This window comes from Populus alba, chromosome 15 (assembly GCF_005239225.2).
Source record: "Populus alba chromosome 15, ASM523922v2, whole genome shotgun sequence".
In the NCBI taxonomy this organism is placed as follows: Eukaryota; Viridiplantae; Streptophyta; class Magnoliopsida; order Malpighiales; family Salicaceae; genus Populus; species Populus alba.
The window spans coordinates 5,176,529-5,202,329 of NC_133298.1; the positions used below are offsets into that span (position 1 = coordinate 5,176,529).

General features: G+C 37.8%; 4 protein-coding genes and 1 long non-coding RNA gene across 6 annotated transcripts; 3 read left to right on the forward strand and 2 right to left on the reverse strand.

Annotated features, from left to right (window-relative positions):
• Positions 1–590: 590 nt before the first annotated feature.
• LOC118043956 (uncharacterized) lies at positions 591–7,563 on the forward strand. 2 transcript variants are annotated; one of them, XR_004686726.2, is made up of 4 exons: positions 591–624; positions 711–766; positions 7,006–7,076; positions 7,553–7,563. It is a non-coding gene; the product is annotated as an uncharacterized lncRNA (long non-coding RNA). The 2 variants fall into 2 exon arrangements; XR_012168101.1 differs by lacking the exon at positions 7,553–7,563 and having other exon boundaries at positions 7,006–7,535.
• A 4,906-nt stretch (positions 7,564–12,469) lies between these two features.
• LOC118043955 (caffeic acid 3-O-methyltransferase 3) lies at positions 12,470–14,749 on the reverse strand. Its single transcript, XM_035052072.2, has 4 exons — positions 14,188–14,749; positions 13,510–13,820; positions 13,300–13,364; positions 12,470–13,038 (listed from the first exon to the last, which is right to left on the reverse strand). The coding sequence occupies exons 1-4, from the start codon at positions 14,601–14,603 to the stop codon at positions 12,736–12,738; spliced, it is 1,095 nt and encodes a 364-aa protein (XP_034907963.1). The 5' UTR covers positions 14,604–14,749; the 3' UTR covers positions 12,470–12,735.
• Positions 14,750–16,834: 2,085 nt separating this feature from the next.
• Positions 16,835–17,931, forward strand: LOC118043954 (RPM1 interacting protein 13). The gene is made up of 3 exons (XM_035052071.2): positions 16,835–17,253; positions 17,375–17,461; positions 17,532–17,931. Exons 1-3 carry the CDS (start codon positions 16,972–16,974, stop codon positions 17,679–17,681), a joined length of 519 nt encoding a protein of 172 aa, XP_034907962.1. The 5' UTR covers positions 16,835–16,971; the 3' UTR covers positions 17,682–17,931.
• A 1,808-nt stretch (positions 17,932–19,739) lies between these two features.
• On the forward strand, positions 19,740–21,536 carry LOC118043953 (nascent polypeptide-associated complex subunit alpha-like protein 2). The gene is made up of 4 exons (XM_035052070.2): positions 19,740–19,907; positions 19,991–20,093; positions 20,805–20,923; positions 21,028–21,536. Exons 1-4 carry the CDS (start codon positions 19,806–19,808, stop codon positions 21,376–21,378), a joined length of 675 nt encoding a protein of 224 aa, XP_034907961.1. The 5' UTR covers positions 19,740–19,805; the 3' UTR covers positions 21,379–21,536.
• Positions 21,537–22,414: 878 nt separating this feature from the next.
• LOC118043952 (peroxidase 5-like) lies at positions 22,415–24,168 on the reverse strand. The gene is made up of 4 exons (XM_035052069.2): positions 23,808–24,168; positions 23,388–23,579; positions 23,123–23,285; positions 22,415–23,043 (listed from the first exon to the last, which is right to left on the reverse strand). Exons 1-4 carry the CDS (start codon positions 24,027–24,029, stop codon positions 22,631–22,633), a joined length of 990 nt encoding a protein of 329 aa, XP_034907960.1. The 5' UTR covers positions 24,030–24,168; the 3' UTR covers positions 22,415–22,630.
• Positions 24,169–25,801: the final 1,633 nt, after the last annotated feature.

The window sequence follows — 25,801 nt, forward strand, 5'->3', positions numbered from 1 at the left end:
ATTAAGGTAAGCATACTCATAATTTTGATTTCTGCTTAATTAATTATTTAGATTTTTATTTTTATTATTGTTTGTGTTAATTGGCTTTTGACAATTTCAACTTCATGGCTGATTTTTATTATTGCAAGGAATGCTTAATGAAATGCTCTTGATGTTATTTATATATTTGTTTTTGTTACAGTAATTATTTTATTTGAAGTATAATATTTTTCGCAGTGATGGATATTAAGTGGACAATCCATACTGATTTTGAACATCATAAACTGGATATTGTTTGTAATGAATTGAAAAATAAATGAGATTTAACAGTTTGCTTACAATTAGCAAAGAAAAATCTGTTGCTAATATATGCAACGAAAAATCCATTGTTGGTTATTAGCATTGGATTATCTGTTGCTAATTGTAAGCAACAGAATTTCTGTTGCTGTGAAATCAACAACGGATAAATCTATTGTTAAAAAATCAGCAACGCCAAATCTGCATCCGATTTTTGTCGTTGTTGATTCCGTTACTAAATTGTTTTAGCAATGGATTTTAGTATTATTTGCAACGAAGTCGTCTGTTGCTAATTACTATATTTTTTAGTAGTGCAAGTGGTCATGCACACAGGGTTGAAGCTATAAGGCACTTTCTCTCTCTTATGTTCTTTGCTTTTGGTCTATGTTTCTCAAACTTTATTTTTCTTAAATCCGTGTTCTGCTTCATGACAGTGAAACACTTGTTAAGCATGGCTTTAGCTACAATGGCAAGGACTTCATTTATTCAGGTTTTTGTGCTTACCCTTAAGACATATGAAATAGAACTTACATGCACTTCTATAAATAATTCATTTTAATTTTCTTAAAGCATTCTGAATTTGATATTTTATTTTACAAAATGTAAATTATTCCAATAAATGAATACTGGCATTAATGAGACAATACCTCGTTCCAAAAGATAATTTGATATGCTAGTCATGATTGAGTGGAGAAGTGACTATATGTACTTCACGTGCTATGATTTTCAGATATGGACATGGCTTTTTGGATGCCAAAATTTCAACATGTCCTAAAGACATAATTCTTGTATTTTTGTTAAATGAATTTTAAATATTATAGACTATTTTGAGGGTCATCAGACTGAACTGTGCACTTAAGCAGTGATCCATCTTGTTTCGTTGTCTTTATTATGGAATGTTATTATGTATATATATTTATCTTGTATTTACCTTATATAGGTTTCTGATCATGTGTAGTATATAAACAACAGCCTCCACAATATTCTCCAATTCTCCCTTAACTTCAACTTGGTATCAGAGCATTATACTCAAAAGAGTTTCCATCAGCTCCTTTCTCTTCTTCTCATGGATTCTACCGCAGCCCAATCTTCTTCTCTTCTTACAGCAAACATGCTAGCTGCAACATCCCCTGTTCTCCCTGCTAATTCTTCACATATGCAACTTGCGTTAGGTTTTTCAATGGCTCCTCCACCTGGATTTTTTGCGTCTGCAACTCCTTCTTTTGGATGCAGCTTTCCTCTAACAATGACAGCAATACCTTCCTCTGCACTGATTGTTTCGGTACTGCCTGGACTCCCCTCTACAGCGTCAATTATTCCTAACACATATCTTCATGGTGCTTCCGTAATCCCTCTCTCAAATACTCATCAGGTTATCTCCTTGAAACTGACCACCAATAACTATTTATACTGGAGAATGCAAATAAAACCATATTTGCTGGATCAGGGTGTGTATGCTTTTGTGAATGGATCCTATCCTTGTCCGGCACTCTATGTTACTACCACCGATACAGTAGCCCCTAGTATAAACCCATTCTTTCTCTCATGGAAGCAGTAAGACCAATTAATTATAAGTGTGCTCCTCTCTTCTTTATCTACTGAAATTCTACATCTTGTGGTTGACTGTGACACATCTCATAGCATATAGCAGACACTTGAAAAATCCATTGCTTCACCGTCACATTCAAGGATTATGCAGTTACATGGTTCCTTTCAGGACTTGCGTTAGGGAGATGATTCAGTTAGCACTTATCTGCAGCGAGCTAAGGTCCTCTTTGATGAGTTGGCTGCTGTTGGTCGGCCTCTCTCCCTAGAGGATTTTAATCTTTATGTATTTCGGGGCTTGCGTAGTGATTTCAAAGACTTAGTGACCAGTTTATCTACACGGGCAGAACCTTTATCATACTCTGATCTTCACAGTTACATGCTCACTCATGAATACCTGAATAAGAGCTCCCTTCAATCCACTCTTGGTTCTCCTATGACAGCACCTCTGCTGCCTATACCTTCACATTCCATAGCTTCAGCATTCTCAGTTCAGCGTGGTGGTTTTGGTGGTCCTTCTGGCCATTCCTACCGAGGTGGATGGAGAGGCCACCATGGTGGTAACCATGACACCTCTGCATCTGGTTGGCAGCAGATGTCCCGTGAGTTTAGGACTGGTTGGCAGCAACATTCTCGTGGAGTTTCTAACTCAAACTAAAATTTTAGAAATGTTAAATGTCAATTGTGTTATGGTTTTGGGCATTCAGCCAAATACTGTTCTCAATTTACCTCATAGCATTTGCAGGCTACTACTAACTTGGCATTTCAGAATCCTCAGCTCTCCTCTGCAGGTTGGTTTCCTAATATGAGTGCTAATCAGCATGTGACACCGGACCTCGCTAATATGACGAGTTCAGAGCCCTATCTTAGCAGGGATCAATTACATGTCGGTGACAATAAGGGACTTGTTATATCACATATTGCTCAATCTAAACTCTATACTCCCAAACACACTTTTATCCTATCAAATGTTCTGCATGTACCACATATTAAAAAACCATTATTGTCTGTTCAGAAATTTTGCATTGAGAATAATGTATTTTTTGAATTTCATTCATCTGTGTTTTATGTTAAGGATCTAATAACCAAGGAGGTGCTCCTTTCCAGTCAGAGTAGCGATGGTCTGTATGTCTTACCCGAGTCTTCTGCAACGTCCGTACCTCAAGCTTTCCTATCAACGTCTGTGTCCTCCACTGCTAATGTTTGGCATCGTCGCCTTGGACATCCTAGCTCTCATATTTTAGGGTCTCTAGTATCAAATAATAAAGTTGCATGTACTTCCAGAGTTTTTAACTTTAATTGTTCATTTTGTCCTTTAGGAAAAGCATTGTGTCTGTCATTAGGCCTTACTGGTCATAAAACATGTGCTCCTCTTGAGCTTGTTTTCAGTGATGTTTGGGGACCTTCTCCTATGTTATTTACTGATGGTTATTGGTATTTTGTGATTTTTGTGGATGCCTATATTAAGTATATCTGGTTTTTTCCTTTAGTTGCTAAGTCTGATGTGTTTGAAATTTTTCTTCAATTCCAAGCCTTTTGTTGAACGGCAATTTGCCACCAAAATTAAATCTGTCCAAACAGATTGGGGTGGTGAATATAGGAAGTTAAACACATATTTTAAAACCATTGGCATTCATCACCGACTCATATGTCCTCATACGCATGAACAAAATGGTACTGTTGAGCGTCGTCATCGTCATATTGTTGAAACTGGTCTTACGCTTCTTGGTCAGTGTAAGGCTCCGTTAAAATTTTGGAGTTATGCTTTTAAAACAGTTGTCTATCTCATAAATCGTATGCCTATTGCTGTTCTAAATGGTTGTACACCTTTTGAATGTTGGTTTAAATCTTCCCCTGATTACAGTTTTCTTCGTATTTTTGGGTGTTTATGTTTTCCTTTACTTCATCCTTATAATCGACATAAACTAGATTTTCGCTCTTCCTCGTGTGTGTTTCTTGGCTATAGTTCCTCTCATTTGGGTTATCGTTGCTTTGATTTATCATCATCTCGTATGTATATTGCACGGCATGTTAAATTTCATGAAAATACATTTCCTTTTGCATATTCTGAACAGACAACAACCTTACCTTCTCCATCTTTACAAATAGCCCTCCCCGCCTTGACCGTTTTTCCTACTCCCATGCCTTCTCCATCTACCCCGTTTTTGCCACCTTCTCCAACGCCTGATCATAGGGTTGTTGCCTCCTTTCCTTCACCTTGTCCCGTGAGTAACAGTCCCTATACTTCATCTCCATTTTTCTCTGCTACTGATCACTCTCCAAGTATAGTCTCTATTTCTTCAGGTATGGTGATCCCATTGTCAGCAGCCACCTCTCCTATTATGGCTTCCTCTTGACCTCCTGGCAGTCCCACATTGAGTCCTTCCTCTGGCTCTCCTCTAGCCTTGCGTCTGGTAGTTGATTTATCTAATTTTGATCTTCAGCAGGTTTCTCATAATTCCTCAACTCTGCCAGCTGACTCCTCTCGCAGCCACCACATGACACTTAATCCTCGCCCGCCCAAACAGGCGCATCTTAATGTGTCTCAGTCCCATGCTACCGTGAGCTCTACTTCTCCTAAACATAAACCTCTCACATACAAAGACGCCTCTCAACATTTGGCATGGCAACAAGCTATGAAAGATGAGATTCAGGCTTTGCAATCAAATGGTATGTGGACTCTAGTTCCTTATTGTTCCTCTATGAATGTTATTAGTAGTTGCTGGGTCTATAAAATCAAGCGACGCGCGGATGGTAGTATTGATAAGTATAAAGCTCGTCTTGTGGCTAAAGGGTTCACTCAACAAGAAGGAAATAAGTACCTTGAGACTTTCAGTCCAATTGTTAAGCCTGCAACTGTAAGGTTAGTACTTACTATTGCTGTGACTCGTGGGTGGTTTATTCATCAGCTTGATGTTCACTATGCTTTCTTAAATGGGATTCTTCAAGAAGAGGTGTATATGGAGCAACCACCTAGTTTTTCTCACCCTACTCTATCATCTCATGTTTGTCACCTACATAAATCTATCTATGGTTTAAAACAGGCTCCCCGGGCATGGTATACCAAACTCAGTAATTATCTCATTTCTCTTGGTTTTCGTGCCCCACTACTGACACCTCTCTGTTTATTTATTCTAATGGCCATGATCTCATTTACTTGCTTGTGTATGTGGATGACATTCTGTTTACTGGGAACAATTCAACTTTACTATGCCACTTGATTACCTTACTGAATTCTGAATTCAAAATCAGGGATTTAGGCTCTGTGCATTATTTCTTGGGGATTGAAGTCACCAAAATTGTCATAGGACTTATGCTCTCACAACATAAATATACTCTCGATATCATTTGGCGAGCCGGTATGGTTTCGTGCAAAGCTGCCAACACGCCTACTTCATCCTCGTCTAAGCTATTGTAGACCTCGGATACTATGTACTCTGATCCTACCCGTTACCGACAGATTGTTGGTGCTTTGTAGTATCTCACTTTTACTCGCCCCGATATATGTTATGCTGTAAATAAAGTCTGTTAGTTAATGCACTCGCCTACCGAAGGTCATTGGTCTCTTGTTAAACGAATTGTCTGGTACCTTCAAGGAACGACATCTTATGGTCTACACATCACTCGAGGGTCCTCTCTTTCCTTACATGGTTTTATAGATGCTGATTGGGCTGGTATTCTTGATGATAGAAAATCCACCAGTGGCTATTTGGTATATCTTGGAAGTCTGGAAAACAATGCACAGTGGCTCGTTCATCGACTGAAGCAGAATATAAGGCTGTTGCGGATGGTACTGCTGAGATTTTGTGGATTCGAGCTCTGCTATCAGATCTTCATTTCTCCTCTGATCCTATGACTATCCTTTGGTGTGATAATTTAGGTGCTACCTACTTGTCTGTTAACCCTATATTTCATGCTCGCACTAAGCATGTTGAAGTCGATTATCACTTTGTTCATGATCACGTTGCCAAAAAGGAAATTGCGGTTCGGTTCATCTCATCACAGGATCAACTTGCTGATGTACTTACCAAACCTCTTCCTCGCGCGCCCTTCACTTATTTTCGGTCCAAGCTTCATGTGGATTCTCCTCCTTCAGCTTGAGGGGGCATATTATGGAATGTTATTATGTATATATATTTATCTTGTATTTACCTTATATAGGTTTTCTGATCATGTGTAGTATACTAAATGGTTAGTATCATGTACATATATATATATATATATATATATATATATATATTACATAACGGGAGTGCTGTATACGTTGAACAACAGCCTCCACAATATTCTCCAATACTTCTTCTCCCTTAACTTCAACTGTCTTGGTTGTGTCAATGGAGAGTCTTGCACATAATTAAACCAATATATTACTCTGCCATTGCTTTCATTAGTGCCATAATGACTTGAGGAGAATACATCATCTCCCCTTTGATTCTCAAATGCCTGAAAAACTGGAGATATCTACTTCTTTCTTTCTTTTTTCTTTTTTCTTTTCAAAAGATCTGAAAACACTTTCTATGAAGGAACCAAGAACTTGGCACCACTCCATATTCTCATATATAAAAACACTAATATATTAGTAATAATAGTTTAAAATATATAATATTATTATAAATAATAAATTACTAATATATATATCAACATATAATATTAGAAATTGTTTTAATTTATATAATATTTCTAGAAGATAACATTATAATACACAACATTTTATACTATTCAATAATCATATCTAAAATAATATAAATTATATCATAACATAGGATACCATAGGAAAAAATTATTATCAATGCACACCAAAATATTGGAAGATGTTTTCCAACTCAACTAAACATTAAAAAAAACATTTATTTTTTGTAATTCATTTTCCAAAAGGATTTCGTTCATCACAAACAAGCATGGCCTTGATTTTTAGTGACTTGTATTTTTTGAGGTTCCTCTAGGAGTGCCATTCTTGGGGAGTTGAATTAAAGGAAACCTTTCGCCAAGCATGCTCCTGGTTTTGTTTCACAAACCTTCCCACTCAAGTCATGTAGGTTAAGATATTTTATGAAGATGGTATAGCGTTTATCTAACAAATAACACCAATTTGGTATATCCTTCACTGACCTCTCCATATACCAACTTAAGCTCTTGGTTTGGATTCTCCAACATGGTCATCCTGACACCTCAAAATTTCCCCAGGTATCACAGGTTGTCCTCTGCAGTCGTATATTTTCATGGGGCCAATTTACTACTAGAAGTTAAAACATATGGTGAGATCTTAAGCTTTCTTTCTGGTGTGACATTGTTCATCTGTACTTGGATAGCTGTTCATGGTTGTTATTATACTTATTTACTGGTTGGTACTTGGATGCTTCAAATCTATGGCTTTCAAATTAACATAAAGGTGCTAGAAGAGACATGGAATGTTTATAATGATGGGTTTAAGGTTTTTTGTGTATTCAAGTTATTGATTTTACTATGTTAAACAAATGTTGTCTCCTTTACGCATTTGGGGCTTGGGGTATATATTCTTTCAAGCAAAACATTTGAATTCAAGTTCTCATTACTGTTTCCGTACTTTAACACAGAATCTGCTGATAGTGTATAACATGGCATCTACTCTTTTTTCCTTCACATATCACATGTAGGCCTGTCACATTTCATTCTCTGCATCTCTTATTTATTCAATTAGCACAGTATTCTCGCTTCTTCATAAATTTTACAATGTATATCTTGTGGTGACTAGGTCTTAGATAAAATACATGCTCGAGGTAGTGGACCACGAGTCATGCTAACCAGACAGCCTATGTTAGCAAGATAAACGTTAACATTATCTTTATATAGAAATAGATAATCAGTACATATTATCTTCCTGTTATAGTTCCTATCTTATAGCTTAATTTCCTGTAATGTAGTTTCTTATTCCTAACTTATAGGAATACTTTTGTTGTACAAATACATGACCTAAGGTCTGTAATATTCATTCAATCAATATACATCTTTCTTTCATCTTTTCATGGTATCAGAGCAGAGTTAAGATCCTGATTCATCTTGATCCTTCGTTGTTCTCCGCTGCATTCAAATCACCTGTGTAGCGTCTTCCTTTTACAATCATCATGTCCACAGAAGAAACATCTCCAACAATTGACACAGGCCTGGGAAATCAGATGGTTGTTCCTACCACTTCTGCAGATCTCTCAAAAACAAACATCTCAAATCCCTATTTCACTCATCACTCAGATCATCCGGGCTTGATTTTGGTCTCCAAACCTTTGAACGAAGATAATTACTCCACTTGGAAAAGGGCTATGACTTTAGCCTTGAACTCCAAAAACAAATTAGGCTTTGTTAACAATTCAATCAAAGCTCCTTCAGAAGAAACTGATCCTGAAGGCTATGCAACATGGTCTTGATGTAACGATATGGTCCACTCATGGATCATTAACGCTCTCAGCCTAGAAATTTCAAACAGCGTGATTTATTATTCCACTGCTCATGAGGTTTGGGAAGATCTTGGTGAGCGATTCTCTCAAAGCAATGCACCTCGCATCTTTGAAATCCAACAAGACATTGCTTATCTCAAACAAGAACAGCTCTCTGTTTCCTCTTATTACACCAGATTAAAAGGCTTATGGGATGAATTGTCTTCCTATGATAATGCAGTACATGGGGCACAATAGGATCAACAAAAATTGATGCAATTTTTGATGGGGCTGAATGATTCTTACAGTGCTACTCGCGAGCAAATCCTCCTTATGAATCCCCTTCCCTCAATTCGGCAGGCGTATTCTTCCGTTTCCCAGGAAGAGAAACAACGCATCCTCAGTTCAACACACGCCGCAATTGAACCCAGCAACAGTGCAGCTATGACTGTTCGAGGGAGACCCAATCTAGTCAGACATGAGCGATTCAACCGTCCATATGGTTCGCAAGAACCACGGTTGCAAGAGAGGCAGACGGACAACTTTAGGCAAGACAGACGAAGACAGGGCACAGTCGCAGGCAGAGGACGTCCCAATTGTTCACACTATAGAGAAATGGGACACTGGATCCAGACGTGTTATGAGCTAAACGGGTATCCAGTGGGCCATCCAAAGGCCAAATTCAACCCGGGCTCAAGAGGTTTCCATAACAGGACTAGGCCTGCAGTGAATAATGTGGCCGAGAGTTCTTGGGCTAGGCCTGCAGTGAATAATGTGGCTGAGAGCCCTTCCAAAGTTGATGGCAGTCAGTTTATTGGGATTTCGGAGGATCAATTAAAACAACTTTTGTTACTTGTTAGTAAGAATGATGACTCTACATCCCAGGCAAATGTTGTGACCAAACCAGGTTTTTCTAAAATCACTTCCCGCAATTGGATAATTGATAACGGGGCGACGGATCATATTTCTTTGTCATCTAAATTATTCCGCAAAAATAAAAGTTGTTCATTACATTCGGTAATGTTGCCCAGCGGAGATAAAGTCAATATTGTCGCAAAAGGATCGCTGCCTTTAAACTCTGTCTATTATCTGCATAATGTGCTTTGTGTTCCTACTTTCAAAGTTGATCTGATATCAGTTAGTCGTTTGATGAGAGGCCTGAATTGCTCAATAACTTTTTTCCCTTATTGGTGTATTTTGCAGGATCTGGCTACGAGGAGGATGATTGGTTTGGGTAAACAAAGAGACGGTTTATATTATTTGACGGCACTTGTGACGAATAAAACCGTAAACACCTCCTCCCCACCCACAAAACAGTCGACCTGCAGTCTTACCATCTCATCCACCGATCTCTGGCATCATCGCTTAGGCCATGCATCATCTCCTTGTTTAAGTTTTATTGCCAAGAATTTTTAAAATTTTTCAATTCGGTCAAATAATGCTTGTCATGTATGTCCTTTGGCAAAGCAGAGTCGTTTACCTTTCAGTCCTAGTACTATTTCTTCAATAAAACCTTTTGAAATAATTTATTGTGATATTTGGGGTCGTTATCGACATCCTTCTCTTACTGGTGCTCATTATTTCCTTACCATTGTGGATGATTTTACTCGTTTCACATGGATTTTTTTAATGCGACATAAAAATGAAGCACAATCACTTTTAAAAAAATTCTTCAGCTTTGTTCGGACACAATTTGAATCTCACATAAAAACATTTCGAAGTGACAACGGTGGAGAATTTACCTCCCTACGTTCTTTTTTTCAAGATCATGGGGTCGTATTTCAACATTCTTGCGTTTACACGCCTCAACAAAATAGGGTCATGGAACGTAAACATCGTCACATTTTACAAGTGGCTTGCGCTTTAAAATTTCAAGCCCAGCTCCCTACCCTTTTTTGGGGGGAATGTGCTCTTACCGCCGTCCACATAATCAATCAATTGCCTTCTCCAGTTCTTTCCCTAAAAACTCCTTTTAAACTTCTCTTCTCACAACAACCCTCTTTTTCTCATCTCCGTGTTTTTTGTTGTTTAACTTATGCTACTAATGTCCGTATTTCTCATAAATTTGATCAGCGTTCCATTCCTTCAATTTTCATTGGTTATCCCGTTGGACATAAGGCATACAAATTATTTGATTTATCGAATAAAAAAAATTTAACCAGCCGCGATGTCAGATTTCATGAAACCATCTTTCCTTATGCATCTGTCCAGCCCACTTCCACACCCGAGCCTGGCCCAATTCCTATTCTAGCCCGTGACATCCCTTGGCCCAATTCTTCTCCTTCCACATCAGATGCTTCTCTGTCACCATCCCTTACGCCCCCTTTACCAAATTCCCTACCTTCCTCTCCTTTGTCGGAGCCATCACACATGTCCCCTTCACCCCATGACTCACCGTCACCTTCTTCACCCACACGGCCATCTCCCTCAACTCCACCATCTGTACACTCATCACCCCCTAATTCACAACTTATCCCTCTTCCTGTCCCTATTCCTCTTCGTCGCTCAAGTCGTTAGACCGGTCCACCGATCACACTCAAGGATTTCGTCTGCAACCATGTTTACACTGACCAATCCTCCTCTTTGTCGCTGGGTCCAGCTAAAGGTACTCGTCATCCTCTGTCTAACCACCTCTCATATCACAGATACATGCCTCATCACAGATCCTTTGTTGCTCAAATTGGTACAATCACTGAACCTAAGTCCTATTCCGAGGCTGTTGTTCATCCTGAGTGGCAGAAAGCCATGACTTCTGAGTTACAGGCTCTACAGGCTAACGGCACCTGGACTCTTACTACACTTCCCACTGGTAAAACTCCAATTGGCTGCAGATGGGTGTATAAGGTCAAGCTCCGATCAGATGGGACTGTTGAAAGGCACAAAGCACGGTTGGTCGCCCAGGGCTTCACTCAACTGGAGGGCATCGATTATCAGGATACCTTTTCTCCCACGGCCAAGATTATTTCAGTTCGCTGCTTGCTCGCCTTAGCCGCAGCCCGTGGGTGGTCTTTGCATCAAATGGATGTAAACAACGCCTTTCTTCATGGCGATCTGGCTGAGGAGATTTACATGTCTCCACCACCTAGGTTACAGCGACAGGGGGAGATTAATCTGGTGTGTCATCTACATAAGTCGCTGTATGGTTTGAAACATGCATCTCGACAGTGGTTTGCTAAATTCTCAGAGGCTATTTGTTCTGTTGGTTTCGTTCAATCTCGAGCCGATTACTCTTTGTTCACCAAAACACAAGGCAAGCTCTTTACTGCACTTTTGATAAATGTTGATGATATTCTAATTACTGGAAATGATCATGCTAGCATTGCTGACACTAAGAAATTCCTGCATATTCAGTTTAATCTTAAAGACCTTGGTAATCTAAAGTACTTCCTTGGTATTGAAATTTCTGCATCCAAGAAAGGTATTTTTATCTGTCAACGCAAATATGCATTGGAAATCATTAATGATGTGGGTTTGTTAGGAGCTGCCCCAATTAACACTCCTATGGAACGAGGTTTGAAGTTATCATACCAGGGTGTTTTGTTGAAAGAACCAAGTATAGAAGATTGGTTGGTAGATTAATTTACCTGACAATTTTGAGGCCAGATATAACATATGCAGTACATGTTTTGAGTAGATTTATGCATGAACCCAGAAAACTTCACATGGAAGCAGCACTTCGGGTTGTCCGATATTTGAAAGGTGCACCGGGTCAAGGCTTTTTTTTCTCATCGAATAATGACTTCAGGTTAAGGGCTTATTGTGACTCGGATTGGACAGGTTGCCCACTTACTAGGAGATCCACCACAGGTTATTGTGTCTTTCTTGGACCGTCATTGATATCCTGGAGGTCAAAACGACAGAAAACGGTTTCCCTTTCTTCCATCGAGGCCGAATATCGTGCAATGACAGGAGCTTGCTGTGAGTTGACATGGCTACGTCAACTATTGAAAGACTTAGGTCTAATACATCATAAAGCAGCTCTATTGTTTTGCGACAACAAGGATGCCTTGCACATAGCAGCCAACCCAGTTTTTCATGAGTGGACTAGACACATTGAGATGGATTGGTTGCATAAAGCTTTATGAGCGCCTAATTATTAGTTGCATATGGCAGTAGCATGTTGCTTTATGAGCGCCTAATTATTATTTATTTTAATAAACAAGAGTAACTGCTCCGTGTTTTTCTAATATGAAAAGGCTGGCATAAGATCATGAAGAAGTCATAAATGAAGGGCCCAGAAAAAGAAAAAACATTAGCTTATATTATTCATGATCATGATCTTGCAAGATAAAAGACGAATTGCTTTCTTTTTCACTTCAACGTACCTCTATAAGAAATCTTTTTCATCTATTGCATGAATAAGAGATCTTAGAGGTATGGAGGTAATTAGAAACAAGAAGCAGACAGGACACCATCTTATTTGTTTTAGAAGAGATTACAAGCAAAGCCAGCAGGCAGACAACAACTCCCTTGTACATGGAACTCAAAATAGCTGGGACTTTGAGCCTTAGGCCTGCTTGCGGAATTCAATCACGTGCGTATTGAATGCACAGCACATCACTTCGAAACCCTTAAAGCCAGCTCCCCTGGCCAAGCCCTCAAATTCCTTATCGGTCCTCTCTTTTCCTCCGGGGTTGTGTGCCAGCATTATGGCATCAACGTGCATGACTCCCTTGGTGGCAAGACTTGTGTCAGGAGCCACGGGAAGAATGCATTCAACAAGGATCACTTTCCCGTTTTCCGGCAGCGCATCATAGCAGTTCTTCAATAATCTTAAGCAGTGTTCATCGCTCCAATCATGACATATCCACTGTGAGAGCATACAAGCACCACCCCCATCAATAACACAACCACTCAACGTGCATGGATTAGTGAAAATAATAAATTCAGTATTTAGAGTAGAAACTTGTTAAATTCGACAGACGATGAGCCTCATGACAGTGGATCATGAATGTTTTATGGGTCTGTTTGTTTGTGTGTACAGGCAACCACGCGGTTGTTAGCCATGGCGTGGAATGTAACGAGGAAGGTGACTTCATAGTGGTTTCAATAAATAAATAAAAAAGCTCACCTTCATGAAAACAGCATCTGCTTTGGGCACACTAACAAACATGTCACCACCAACATTCTCCACACCTGCACCCATTATACATGATCTCTATCAGAACTCATAAGCAATTACAGGCAAGTGGCGCGTGCATTACTACACCCAGTACTGGCCATACACCGAGATAATCTAAGTGTTGGCATTAGACATGAGACAATGCATGTGAATATATACCAGGGAAAGCTGGGGCATCCGCAATGACATGAGGCAAATCAAAGTTGATGCCCTTAATTGAAGGGTACTTGGAAACGATTGTGCTAACCACAGCACCAGTCCCGCCGCCAACATCCACCAAGGATGCGAGGCCTTCAAAGCCTTTGTAGGTCTCAAGAATCTTCTTCATGGCCATTTTAGAATGGTCAGACATTCCCTTGTTGAAAACCTTGTTGAATCTTGGATCCGTGCCATGATATTCAAATGCAGTCATTCCGTAGGCCTTGTTAAATGGAATTCCTCCTTCAAGAATCGCGTCTTTCAAATGATACCTGTAGCACTAGCAGAACCATGTCACACTATCTTCTTAATTAAGAAGCACAATCTACCTAAACAATGATGAATCATTTAATCAATTCAATTATTTAATTATTCTATGGTAGTGTGATATTAATAAGATGATTGAGTAGCATTAATATTGTTAGCCTAAACTTGTAATTAAATTTTAAAATCAAATTCAGTATAATTCTTTAGAACGGTAAAGGGGGATAAAGATTAAGACCTGTAGAAGAATGCGGTGAAGATTGCATTTTTTTTTTTTTTGTTTTGAAAATGAATAAAAAATAATGTTTTTCAAGCAAAAAATAAAAAAATTTAAAAAGCGCCGCAATACCAAACGGCACCCAATGGAATACTTACCAGCTTTCCATGAGGACCTTGTCCTGGTTCATGAGACAGAGAGGGCTAACAGAGGCACCATCTTCATTCTTGGTCAAGAATTTACAAACAGAAGCAAGACCATAGAGTCTCTCAACTTTCCCATCAGGAAGATCTCTTAGAGAGCAAACAAGAATGGAGTAACTAGCCAGAAGGCGCAAGATACGATCTAACATGACAGGTGCATCAGGGTTTTTGGTAGGGAGATGAGAAGCTATATCAGATGGGGACAAGAGAGCACCAGGGCCAGCTTTAGCCATGATTTCAAGAAGGTCGAGTTCAATGGCTGTTTTGAGGACCATAGGTAGAACTGAAGAACTGATCAGTTGCATGGCAAAATTCGCTTCTTCATCTAATATCTGAGCTGGAGACATCTGAGTTTCACCTGTTGAACCCATCGTGATCAAGAGTGATCAATTCTTTTAAGGGAACAGAGGGTTGAAGAAGGTGTAGGAGAAGAGAAGAGAAGAAATGCTTTGGGAGGGTATGTGAACGCTAGGACAGGGGTGTGCAGTGTATATATATTTGGTGAACTGTGGAAGTACTCAACCACCTCCTCTCTTATCATTGCCCTTAAGCACAGTACTGCCTTAAATTGACACAGTACCTCCTCCTCGTGGCATCATCTTGATCAAGTGTAAGTATAAAAAATGTTAGGTCGGGAGGCTATTTGATATGGTGATCAAAGTAAATGCTTTAAAAATACGGTCGTCGCTCTTTGCATCTGTCAAACGCCAGCCATGGAGGTAGCTGTCCCTTGTCGGTGTTAAATAATAATATTTATTGATCAGTCAGATCAACATGGCAGAACTATTCTATAATTCCTAAGGATTTTCTATCGAAATCTCATTACAGTGTTTTCTTAAGAACAAGGTTGCTATCAATCAGTCGAAAACCTACTTACCACATACATTCAATAATTAAGATCATGCTAGCTAGCTAGCCCCACGCTCGTACCGCTTGAGGTAAACAAACTAGCTGAAGCTTCCATATTTTGTTAATCCAAAACCTAGAAGAATTCTTAATGACAAGTGGAGATTTCTATCACTTATTCTAGGTTTATTCGGATAACATCCCAGCATATAGCTCGATCTGTTCTAATCACTTATTTTACAAGATTGATTAATGGAAGCATGTCTAATATTCTAAGATCGAGAGAGATAATGGTTATTTTAATTATCACCTTCTATCGAGGTGTGTTGTCCCAAGGTCGCATCACATTTGGTAGGTTTGGCTTTAATTATGAGATGCAATAAATTATGGTACCCCTAGGGCATCTTTAATGAGTGTGTCAAATAAAAAATCAAATATTAAAAAATATTATTTTAATTTTTTTATGTTTATTTTATAAACTCTAAAAAAAAATTAAATAAAATATTAAATTATCTTTTCTCTCCTTTAAATATTATTCCTACATATCTCTTAAAAAAACCAAAACCAAACCACTAAAAAAATAAAAAAATTAAATGTAGCCATGTGAAAAAAGTTAAATATTAAAAAATATTATTTTAATTTTTTTATATTTAATTTGCACACTTTAAAAAGAGAGTTAAATAAAATTCTAAAATGTATTTTCTCTCCCACAAATGTTATTCTTACATAACTTTTAAAAAAGTCAAAACTAACAAAGTAGGGCTACTAAAATAATAAACCAATTAAATATAATCATGTGAAAAAAAAATAATATTAACTTATTAAAAAATAATAAAATACTAGTTTTTTCCACTAATATAATTGGTTCTTTATAAAATATTATTTTATTAATTTAAAGTATTTTTTATTGGAGTAGCTATAAGTAAAAACTTATTTACCCATAAGTGCCCCTGCACGACAATCGAATTCACCCATAAGTGCCCCTGCACGACAATCCACGTAGCTCAATTATGACTCCGTGCATAGATATTTATTCCTTGTCCCTCCAAGATTCTTAAAAATTCACTGTTTAGAAAGTTAGCCTTATTTTCATATTAATCCCTTGAGAGTTACTACCAGCCCTTCCCCCCCCCCCAGTCCTTGAAGATTTTTCAAATATTCATTCCTAAAGTCCCATGACATTTCTAACTTAGCCCCCACGAGAGTTTGGGTCACCCTTCACCCTCGATCTCTCACCGTTAAAAAGAAAGAGAAGAGTGGTGGCATATGTAGTCTCATGGAGTTATTCAGTACATCAAAAGTTGTATTCTTTCTTTTTTTTTTCTTACGTAAAAGTGAGATTTAAATAATTGTATAGTGCGTGGGTTGCATGTTGGACAGATGAAGTTTATACATTGGAGGAAATAATTTCTGCGTATAATGTCCTCTCGACGAGTGCATAGATTCATCCTATGGGTCTCGGCCATCAGAGCGCAGGGGCTCACCATCTATAGAATTAGGATCCAGAAAACAAGAAAACATGGAGCCATAATTATGTTGGGCTAATTATGATAGAGGAAAGAACTCGGCTATTTTGCCCCATAAAATGATGGGCTACATTGCAATGTCAAGAAAACATTTTCTGTCGAAAATTATGTTCCATGCGAGCCAGGATTTTGTTTTGTTTTGTTTTGGACTTTAACTTTGCAATAGATTAGGCCTTAAATCTCAACAACAAATACTTCCTCACCCCAACAAAAACTTCTATGGCAATATGGGTCTTCTTTGAAAAGCAACGGTCTCTTTTCGTACAATATTCTAGTTTTTGAAATTTGAGACTGCGTGCTCTGGATTACGCTTGCTCGGTGTTGTACCAGTGTATTGTTTATTGTCCTGGAATGCAAATAGACAATCATGGAGGTTAAAGAAGAAAATGAGACTATCAAATCAGCTGTAATTGAGATAACATCTTCACCGTCTCCAGACGGGACTCCCATCAGACCCGTATTTTGTTTGAAGAAAACAAACACGGAACACATTAGAAAGTTTGATGAGATTGAGGATTGCTTTATCCTTGATTTCGACCCTTCTGATATTGACACTTCTCTTCATCGTATCTCCACTCTCTCTGTCTCCTCCTTCACTGATAATGGTGGTTGTGTCGATGACCTCTCTGTTGTTGCTGAAAAAGGCCAGGTCTTTTTTTATTCTTTATTTTATTTTTGGCCAAGTAGGATAAAGGGTTTTGATTTTTATTTTTCGTTGATAGGTTATAAAGTTTTGATCTTAATTGGATTTTTCTTTTTTTGCTGTATAGGTGGCTTGTAGAGATTATCCACACTCAAGGCATCTTTGTATTAAATACCCATTTGATAAAACCCCACATAAGAGCTATTGTGAACTGGTAAATTATTAACGAGGATTGTGTTTCGTGTTTTTTAGTTTTTAATTATGCTAATTTGATTTGATTGCAGTGTTATTGCTATGTTTGTGATTGTGCTGCTCCATGTAAGGACTGGAAGGATTCTAAATCAGCTCATTGCAATGCTTCAGAGAAAGTAGGTGATTGGAAGGAACAAAGGAGGTTGAAGAGAAAGGAAGAGATGAAACTTCCAAAGTCATAGGCTTTCTGGTTTTGCTAATGGTATCTGACACTTACATTGTAAAATCTGATCCTTTTGATGTCAATTAGTCAAATTCATGCTTAGAATTTGACGTGTTGCTGCTAGGTGCTTGGTGGCAGTATGTTGAATGCCGTAATTTAAAGATGCAAATGTGATACTACTGTCTGTAATTTTTTGCTAGAGGGTGGTAACGAAGTGGTCATAGGCCATATGCTATTCTAAATCCATTCTGTGATTGTCTTAACTTTTCTCTAAATTGCCTTAACCCTTACTCGTGTTTAGAGAGAGTGCATCATAGTACTTAACTGGAACCTTTTCAGTTTCTCATATTGTTTTGAGCTCCTTTTGCAGAAATTTTTGAAGCCTTCGCTGAATCATGTTTCCGTGTGAACTAGTGGGAAATTAGGCTTTCTTTGTTTTATAGGGGGGTAGTTGCTATATTTTGCTGTTCAGAACATCTGTTGTGGAACTTGGCCTTGAGGATGTTTGGATGGTAAATTATTGAGCGTCTGGTATCTGGGAACAGAAGAGGGTCAACAAAATTTAACCAGTGAAATTGATTTATCATATATGCATTTGACCTCATGGCATCGCTGGTTAGGTTAGCAGTGTTGTTTAGTAAAATTGAATGGTTTTCCTTCAACACCATCCACTTCTTCAATCTGTTGTTGCATCTGCATCTTTTCATGCATAGCTTGTTGCAGCTGCAACTTGACTTGAGATATATCATCTTACAATTCTGTCACGTACGATCGCTTCTGTCAATTTGGTACCCAAAGCCTGTCTGTTATATTTTTCTCTGCAATTTTTACCTTGGATACTTCACCTCTAGAACTATATGACATTTGTTTGCATATTGTTATTATTGTAGTTTATATTGTGATTGAATTAGACCCTTTTTTTCCTGGAATGTGAGACACCACAGGAAGTATCCTCTGCTAGCAGCAAACGTCTTACTCCTATCATTTTTAAGGGGCGTGGCGTGATAGCAAAGAGCTTGAGATCTACATAGTAAGTTTTGAGTTCGAGTCAAGATGTGCACCTCTTGTAAAAGCCTGGGACAGCTTGGGTTTTACTCACTAACCTGAGCCCACAAAATACACTTTTTAGGGGGTGGAATTTCCTCGAGAGTCTTACTCCAATCCTTTAATGTCTGGAAATGGCTAGTACCAACTAATCTTGGCAGTGCTGAACTAGTTAGCATGGAATCAAATTTATAAAGCTCTTATGATGAAGTGACTCCGCTGTATTAGTCATATGATGTTTATCATCAACATTGTTACGTGCTCTGCATATGAATCTCAGTATGGTCAATATTTTCTATTCATTTTAAAGATAAAAATGCATTTGAGTTCTGAAACTATCCTTAAAACTTAAAAATAAATGAATATTAAGAAGTTAAGACTTAAAATCTTTTAAAATTATAGTATAGACATAATCATAGTATAGACATAGTTAAAAATAAGAAGTTAACTATATGAAAGGTGGAGGGTTTTGAGTTGTTGGAAAGGTGATGATGCGGTAAGAACTGCTTATCTTGTCAAACATTAATCCACTTGGCATTAATGTGTCGGACCATATAAGTGATCTCAAGTCTTTAATTCTATTAAAAGGTGTATAAAAAAGCATAATTATCTAATTTCTCTAAGAAATATATATAAATTTTTATTTTTAGAAAATTTATTTTTTTGTTGAGAATATTTAAAATCCGGTCTGGATGGGTCAACCCGGGACCTGCATGATCCAGGATCAAAACTAGACCAAGTTTATGAAAAAAATAAAGGAAGTCAAAAACTTAGCTGACTGGATGACCTGTTTGATCCGGTCAAAAATCTGGTTATAACCCATTAACTATTTATTTTTTAATTAAAACGATGTTATTTTGATTTATAAAAAAAAATTAGGGTTATTCTAATAAAAACTCATAACCTAGTTCTTGGGCTGAGTTTAAAAACACTGATTGAGATAAATTAATTTAAAAATGGGCCTAAAGAAAGGGTCCATATTTCTTTAGCCCACAGGAAGAGACCTCTATATCCCTACCTTTCTTACTCTTCACTCTTTCTCTCTTACTCTCTCTCGTTATCCCAAAACATAAGTAAACCAGCAGCAGCAGCCAAAACCATGTCACCCGGTCCCGTCGTTGAGGCTGAACCCGCCGCCGTCTCCACCACCGAGGAGGTCAAGTCAACTGTGGAAGAGACTCTGCAAAAGAAGCCTCCTCAGGTTTTCTTTTGCTTATGTCTTTAATCTTGATAGTTACTTGTCTATTATTTGGTAGTTTATTCTGTTTGTATATTCAAAAGCAGAACGAGGATGAGCCTGTTGTGGAGGACGTGAAAGAAGATGAGAAGGACGATGAGGATGAGGACGAGGATGATGAGGACGAGGACGACGATGATGACACCCCCGGTACTTCCTTTTCTCATTTCTCTTATTGGGTTCTTGTTTTATATTTCATTTGATACGGTTTTTTTCCCACAAGCAATTATTATTGATTTGTGAATCTGGGTTTTCTTTCTTGAATTTTTGTTTTCAGTCTTCAAGTTGCTTTAGTGAGTTTACTTTTTTTTTTTCTCTGCAAATGTTGTGTCTTTGATTCAATTCTTTGTTTGACGATTCATTGTTTGAGGAAAAAAAAAGAATTTTCCTGTCTATTTGGTTTGTGAGGTGACTGTAGCAAATAAATGGTTTAGTGTCTAATGCTTACATGCTTTTGGTTTATGAGAATTGGAAGTGTATTGAGTTTCTTTCAATTACATATTTCGTATGTGAGGAAATCGACTTTTGAAATATGATGGAAAGTATCTTTGTGGCCCAATACGTGAGAGTATTTGCTTGTCAAGTTATAATGCTTTTCCTGGGGTAACAATCCTTAAAGTTTCCATCTTTTCATGTTATTAGTGTCTTTTCGTAATTAAAGTGTTTTGTTTATCTAGTTGCATTACAGGTCCATTTTGTCTGATTTTAAACGATAGCTTATGAGTTTGATCTCATATAGTCTTAACCTTTTTTTCTTAAGGTTCATTTTAAGTATCGGTTTGGTTTCGTGAATGTTGTTTTTGTTTTAAATAGATGGCATTGTTCTGTTAAAGTTAATGATGGGAGTGCTGTGAGATGCAGGTGCTAATGGGACTTCAAAGCAGAGCAGAAGTGAGAAGAAGAGTCGCAAGGCAATGTTGAAGCTTGGCATGAAACCTGTTACTGGTGTTAGCAGGGTCACCATCAAGAGGACCAAAAATGTATTATCTTGCTTTAGTGTTAATTCTATTACTTTTGTTCGTGAACTTTGGCTGCCTATGTGATTTTGTGCGAGTAACCAATTATTTTTTCTTTGGCCTTTCAGGTACTCTTTTTTATCTCAAAGCCAGATGTCTTCAAGAGCCCAAATTCTGAGACTTATGTCATATTCGGAGAGGCTAAGATAGAGGATTTGAGCTCTCAGCTGCAGACACAGGCTGCTCAGCAGTTTAGGATGCCAGACATGTCATCTATGTTACCAAAATCAGATGCTTCTACTGCAGCTGCTACAGCACCACCAGAGGAAGAAGAGGAAGAAGTCGATGATACTGGGGTGGAGCCTAGGGACATTGATCTGGTTATGACACAGGCTGGGGTTTCTAGGACCAAGGCTGTCAAGGCTCTCCAGACAAACAATGGGGACATTGTCAGCGCAATCATGGAGCTTACTACTTAGGTTGGCTACTTGGTTACTCTCTTATTTTCTGTTTATGAGCTCTCAGAACATTTAATTAATGGTAGTCAGATTGGCTCGCCATCTCCCAGGAGAATTATCCATTGTATCAAGTTTGAGATTATTGCGGTCATTATGCAGGCTTTTTGTTTTTGTAGTAAGATCTCTTATTTGTTAGACGTGCAGATTGATATAATCAACAATAATAATTAGTTTAGAAAATCCTCTGTCAAAACCTTGCCCAATGTACAGGTGTCTTGGCACTTGTCCAAAACATCATTCTTCCAGACACTGTAACTCTTATCACCAAATGCTCATTCATTTAATTCCATCTGCAACACTCAAACAATCCACATGAGAATTTTCTTGTCTAAACCTTATTTTCCATTTTACTTCTTCCAATCGTGCCATCCACCATGCATATATGCTTTAGAGTACATAATTATTAACATTACACAAGCCACTGGAGCTCAGTAAATTATACCAGAGATAAAAGCTTCTGCTCCGGAGGAACATCACAGCAAGGCCCTCCAGTCTGCACAAAGAATTTAAAACATGTTGAAGTATATATGTTAGCAAAACTGATACCGTAGAGGCTAACGAGAGCAAGCCTACATACTATTGCGATACTATCCCTTGCTGCAAATGCGAGTATGTCAGCATACGAATGTTGAGCTTTTTGTATCATGAGCTCAATGTACTCAAACCATCCTACAAGAATTTCTATGAAATCCGTGTAGAAGCTTAGAACGAATATCTTGACAAAGAAAGACAAGAGCCCATCTGTATACTGTACAACAAATTTGCTTCTTGGAAATCATATATATATCGTCACAAATTCTGACAAAAAACGTGAAATTAAGCCATATACAAGGTGACCATGTCTATTTATAGATGAAAAAACAATTTACTGATCAGTATGATCTCAAATGTATCGTTCATTCATTGCAAGATATCATTGAGAAGGCAAGTGGAAGCCCGTTTCATGAAAATTGGGCTTTATATAGTTTTTAAATAGGGATGCAAATAACAAAAAAAATAAAATAATAACATCCAATAACTTCATCACATTTTATTTTGGAAACCCTCTTACAGTATACTGATCATTTGTTGACTCAATTATTACAGAATACTAGTAAACAAGATGTAAAGGCTTCATGTGACGAAGTATATATATAGCATTTGCTATAATTGCCTATTGACTTGAAGTCTTCAAGCTAGCTTCAAGAGAAGTCCAACAATTCACCTCCTAACTTTAGCTGTTGATCACCCTACAGTTTGCCCTAATCTCTCCGGCGTTACCAGTCAAAACTTCAACTCGGCCCATTTTTACCATTGCTGCAGCAAACTTTCTCTTCCAGCCTAAGGGACTCCTCGAATTCGAATTCACTTGACTTGCTGTTGCCGTGTTTGACAAGAGAGTTTGATCTGATGTGAACAAGCCTCGGTTTGCTAGGATATCTCTGTAGTAATTTACATCACTAATGGTTGGAGTAATAGTGTCCATCGGAACCACCAAGTTAGGATCTGTACTAGCTTGTGGGCACTTCTGCTTCAAACTGGCTGCATATGTGGCATCCAAGCTTGGGTCTTGGCTATTTGTTCCATTGAAGCTGTATAATCTATTACTGAAGGAAGTGCAATGTGAACGACCGATGGTATGTCCTCCTGTTAACATGTAGTAATAAGTTGTTAATGATCTTGTCTTAGAAGAGTGAGATAGATTCGAGGTTAATAATTATACTACCGGATAGTGTGACCATTTCTTCTTGTGATAAACCCTTCTTTGCAAAGCTTTGAGTGAGTTGATCAACATTGAAGGTGGGAGGAGGTAAGTCTGAAGTCTCTGCGGCTAGCGAAACTGTGCCATCTCTTCTTCCAGCCGGAACATCATAGCTAATCCCTCCAGTCTGCACGAATAATGGAAGGGTTCAAGGTTGAAGCATGTCACATACCACTTCAGTTTCCTAAACAATCCACAAATGCTAATCCAAATTAACGTTTCTACTTACTAAATCAAAGCTATCCCTTGCTGCAAATGCCAGAATATCAGCACATGAAACGACTCCTCGACATTCGGCTTCCAGTTTAGCCTTTGCATCGTCGACGACTTCATAACCACGCAGACTGTTGTTGTTGGCAGGAGACTCCTTTTCTGCTGTGTTTGATGAGGTGGAGTCGAGAAGCACAGAACCTTCACAGCCCTACATTAGTAAAAAAGAAAGAAACACATCTAACCAGGTTAATAACCCTCGAACAAGCAAAAAATTAAGTTTACATGCTTACAGCAACCCAGGATTGCGGTTGCAAAAACATGTTAATAATTACTTTAAGCTTTTTGGATCATGTTATGATTTTAAATGTGTCTGTCATGTGTTTTTTTGGCTAGAAAATAACTTTGTTCGAGTGCGTGCTAGCTAGCTTATGCTTACCCTAACAAAACAGTCATGAAAGTGCATTCTCACAAGGCCAGCAGCCACACCTCTATCCTTGTTGATACCATCTCTAACAGCATTTCTCACAATCAACTCAGCCCTCCTGCATGAATTTCTATAAAACCCTACTTGAAGCTGAGATTGGACACTTTGAAAAAACAAAACAGCCACCCAACAAACTACAGATAGCTGAGTTAGCTTCTTGGAACTGATCATCATTATCCCCACAACTTTACACTAGCTATATCCTCGAACCTGAATTGTCTACTTGAAGGCTATACCTATTTATAGTTGAAAAAGGAAACGCTGTTCCACTTTCACACACTTGAATGTGGAATAATGTTTGGTGCAAGTTGAGACGCCACAACTGGACCGCAATTAATACATATGCTTATACTTGAATGGCCAGCGTCGAGGAAGTAATGTCTGTTGTCCGGAAATAGAAGAGAGGACAAGTTGAATCGTTTTCATGACATTTGGAATCATATATGATTGGATTTCAATTCAGCATCATGCAAAAGAATTATCAGGTAATCAGACAAAGAAACCTAATGTTTTTGACTAATTGAGTACAGGGATAAATTCAGCTACAGTGAGGGAGGAAAATTCAGCAAGAGGGCTAATTAAAGGTTTTGGTACCTTCTTTTGTGGATTTATATGAGTTTTCAAAATCTAGATGAGCATGGCTTTAATTTTTCCTATTAAACCCACTTGTGCGAGGTGATTCCCCCCTCATTTGTCTATATATGTATGAGCATCTATAAATAATAATAAGATGTAAGCTTTGGATGCCAACTTAGTCAAAATTAGATAGCGATTTGATTACTATACTATCTCGAGATAGAAAAAACATGTTTCTCAGTACTCTCCATAACTCTTTCTGGAGATGGATATTGAGGCAGGAAAAGTAATAAAATGTGAACCTACCTAATGCCACTTGCGATCATTGTTTGCATGGAATTAGCCGGCACTCCAAACCAAATTTGAGACTTGGTGTTGGAGATTAATAAACTCACCTTCAAAGGAGATTAATTCGTATAGTATCATCATATCTGGCTTTCTTCAAGGATCATAAACTATTCCAAAACCACCGGCAGATCATATATATATATATACACCCCTTTTTTGTTTTCAAAACCAAAAGTACAAAAAACAAGGGTTTTAATCGCTTATATATTATGAGAATCTCATCTCTTTTAATAGGTGATTTTTCAAGGACAAAACTCACTATATAATGTAACTCATGTTACCTAGGACAATATTTTTTAGAGGAATTATCATGTGTGAATGCGGACACATATTATTATTAACGTTTGTTCATGAGAATTCTAATATTGTTGTGCTTCCCAAACCCCTCACTTGAAAGTCTATAATGGTTTTGCAGTCTCATATTATAATCGTTTATATATTAAAATATCTTCTTTAAAAAATATATATATTTTGAAGAAAAAAACTTGTCACGTGTCAATCGAGACAATAACTCTTGAAAGGTTTATCCGTGGCGGAGTAGATATAGAGACTGCACATTGTCTCCATAATTTTTGTTTTGGAAACAATAACCAAATGTTTTAATTTGAAATTTCCTTCCTTGATTAATTCTGAAAGCAAAAAGCTCTATAAAGGACGTTAAATACCAAACTTTCAAACAAGCAAGCTGCACACAAAGATTCCACATTTGGAATTTTCCTGCAATAATTTAGGCTACCGACGTAAAAAAGTAAAAAAAAAAAAAAAAAAAGGGCCCAGAATTAGTCCCACGGCTGTCAAAACTATGAGTGACTTGATTAAAGATGAGCATTATTAAAGACATATAATCCTGTTTGAGATTCTTTGTCCTGTGATTAATATATGTAATCTTGTTGCTTTATTTATTAGATTGTACGTACTGCCCCATAAATGATGTGAAATTATTAATTATATATATATATGTGTGTGTGTGTACTTTGTAAGCAATAATTACCTTAGGTATGGAAGGACAAGTCTACAGATTA

Coding starts and splice junctions, on each gene's coding strand:
- LOC118043955 (XM_035052072.2), bottom strand. CDS start 14,603: ATGGGTTCAACAGGTGAAACTCAGATGTCTCCAGCTCAGATATTAGAT. Junction 13,365..13,509: donor GGATGCCCCAGCTTTCCCTG/GTATATATTCAC, acceptor TAATGGGTGCAG/GTGTGGAGAATGTTGGTGGT. Junction 13,039..13,299: donor CAGATGCTGTTTTCATGAAG/GTGAGCTTTTTT, acceptor ATGCTCTCACAG/TGGATATGTCATGATTGGAG.
- LOC118043954 (XM_035052071.2), top strand. CDS start 16,972: ATGGAGGTTAAAGAAGAAAATGAGACTATCAAATCAGCTGTAATTGAG. Junction 17,254..17,374: donor TTGTTGCTGAAAAAGGCCAG/GTCTTTTTTTAT, acceptor TTTGCTGTATAG/GTGGCTTGTAGAGATTATCC. Junction 17,462..17,531: donor ATAAGAGCTATTGTGAACTG/GTAAATTATTAA, acceptor ATTTGATTGCAG/TGTTATTGCTATGTTTGTGA.
- LOC118043953 (XM_035052070.2), top strand. CDS start 19,806: ATGTCACCCGGTCCCGTCGTTGAGGCTGAACCCGCCGCCGTCTCCACC. Junction 19,908..19,990: donor TGCAAAAGAAGCCTCCTCAG/GTTTTCTTTTGC, acceptor ATTCAAAAGCAG/AACGAGGATGAGCCTGTTGT. Junction 20,924..21,027: donor CCATCAAGAGGACCAAAAAT/GTATTATCTTGC, acceptor TTGGCCTTTCAG/GTACTCTTTTTTATCTCAAA.
- LOC118043952 (XM_035052069.2), bottom strand. CDS start 24,029: ATGATGATCAGTTCCAAGAAGCTAACTCAGCTATCTGTAGTTTGTTGG. Junction 23,580..23,807: donor TTCATGACTGTTTTGTTAGG/GTAAGCATAAGC, acceptor TTACTAATGTAG/GGCTGTGAAGGTTCTGTGCT. Junction 23,044..23,122: donor AGAAATGGTCACACTATCCG/GTAGTATAATTA, acceptor ACATGTTAACAG/GAGGACATACCATCGGTCGT.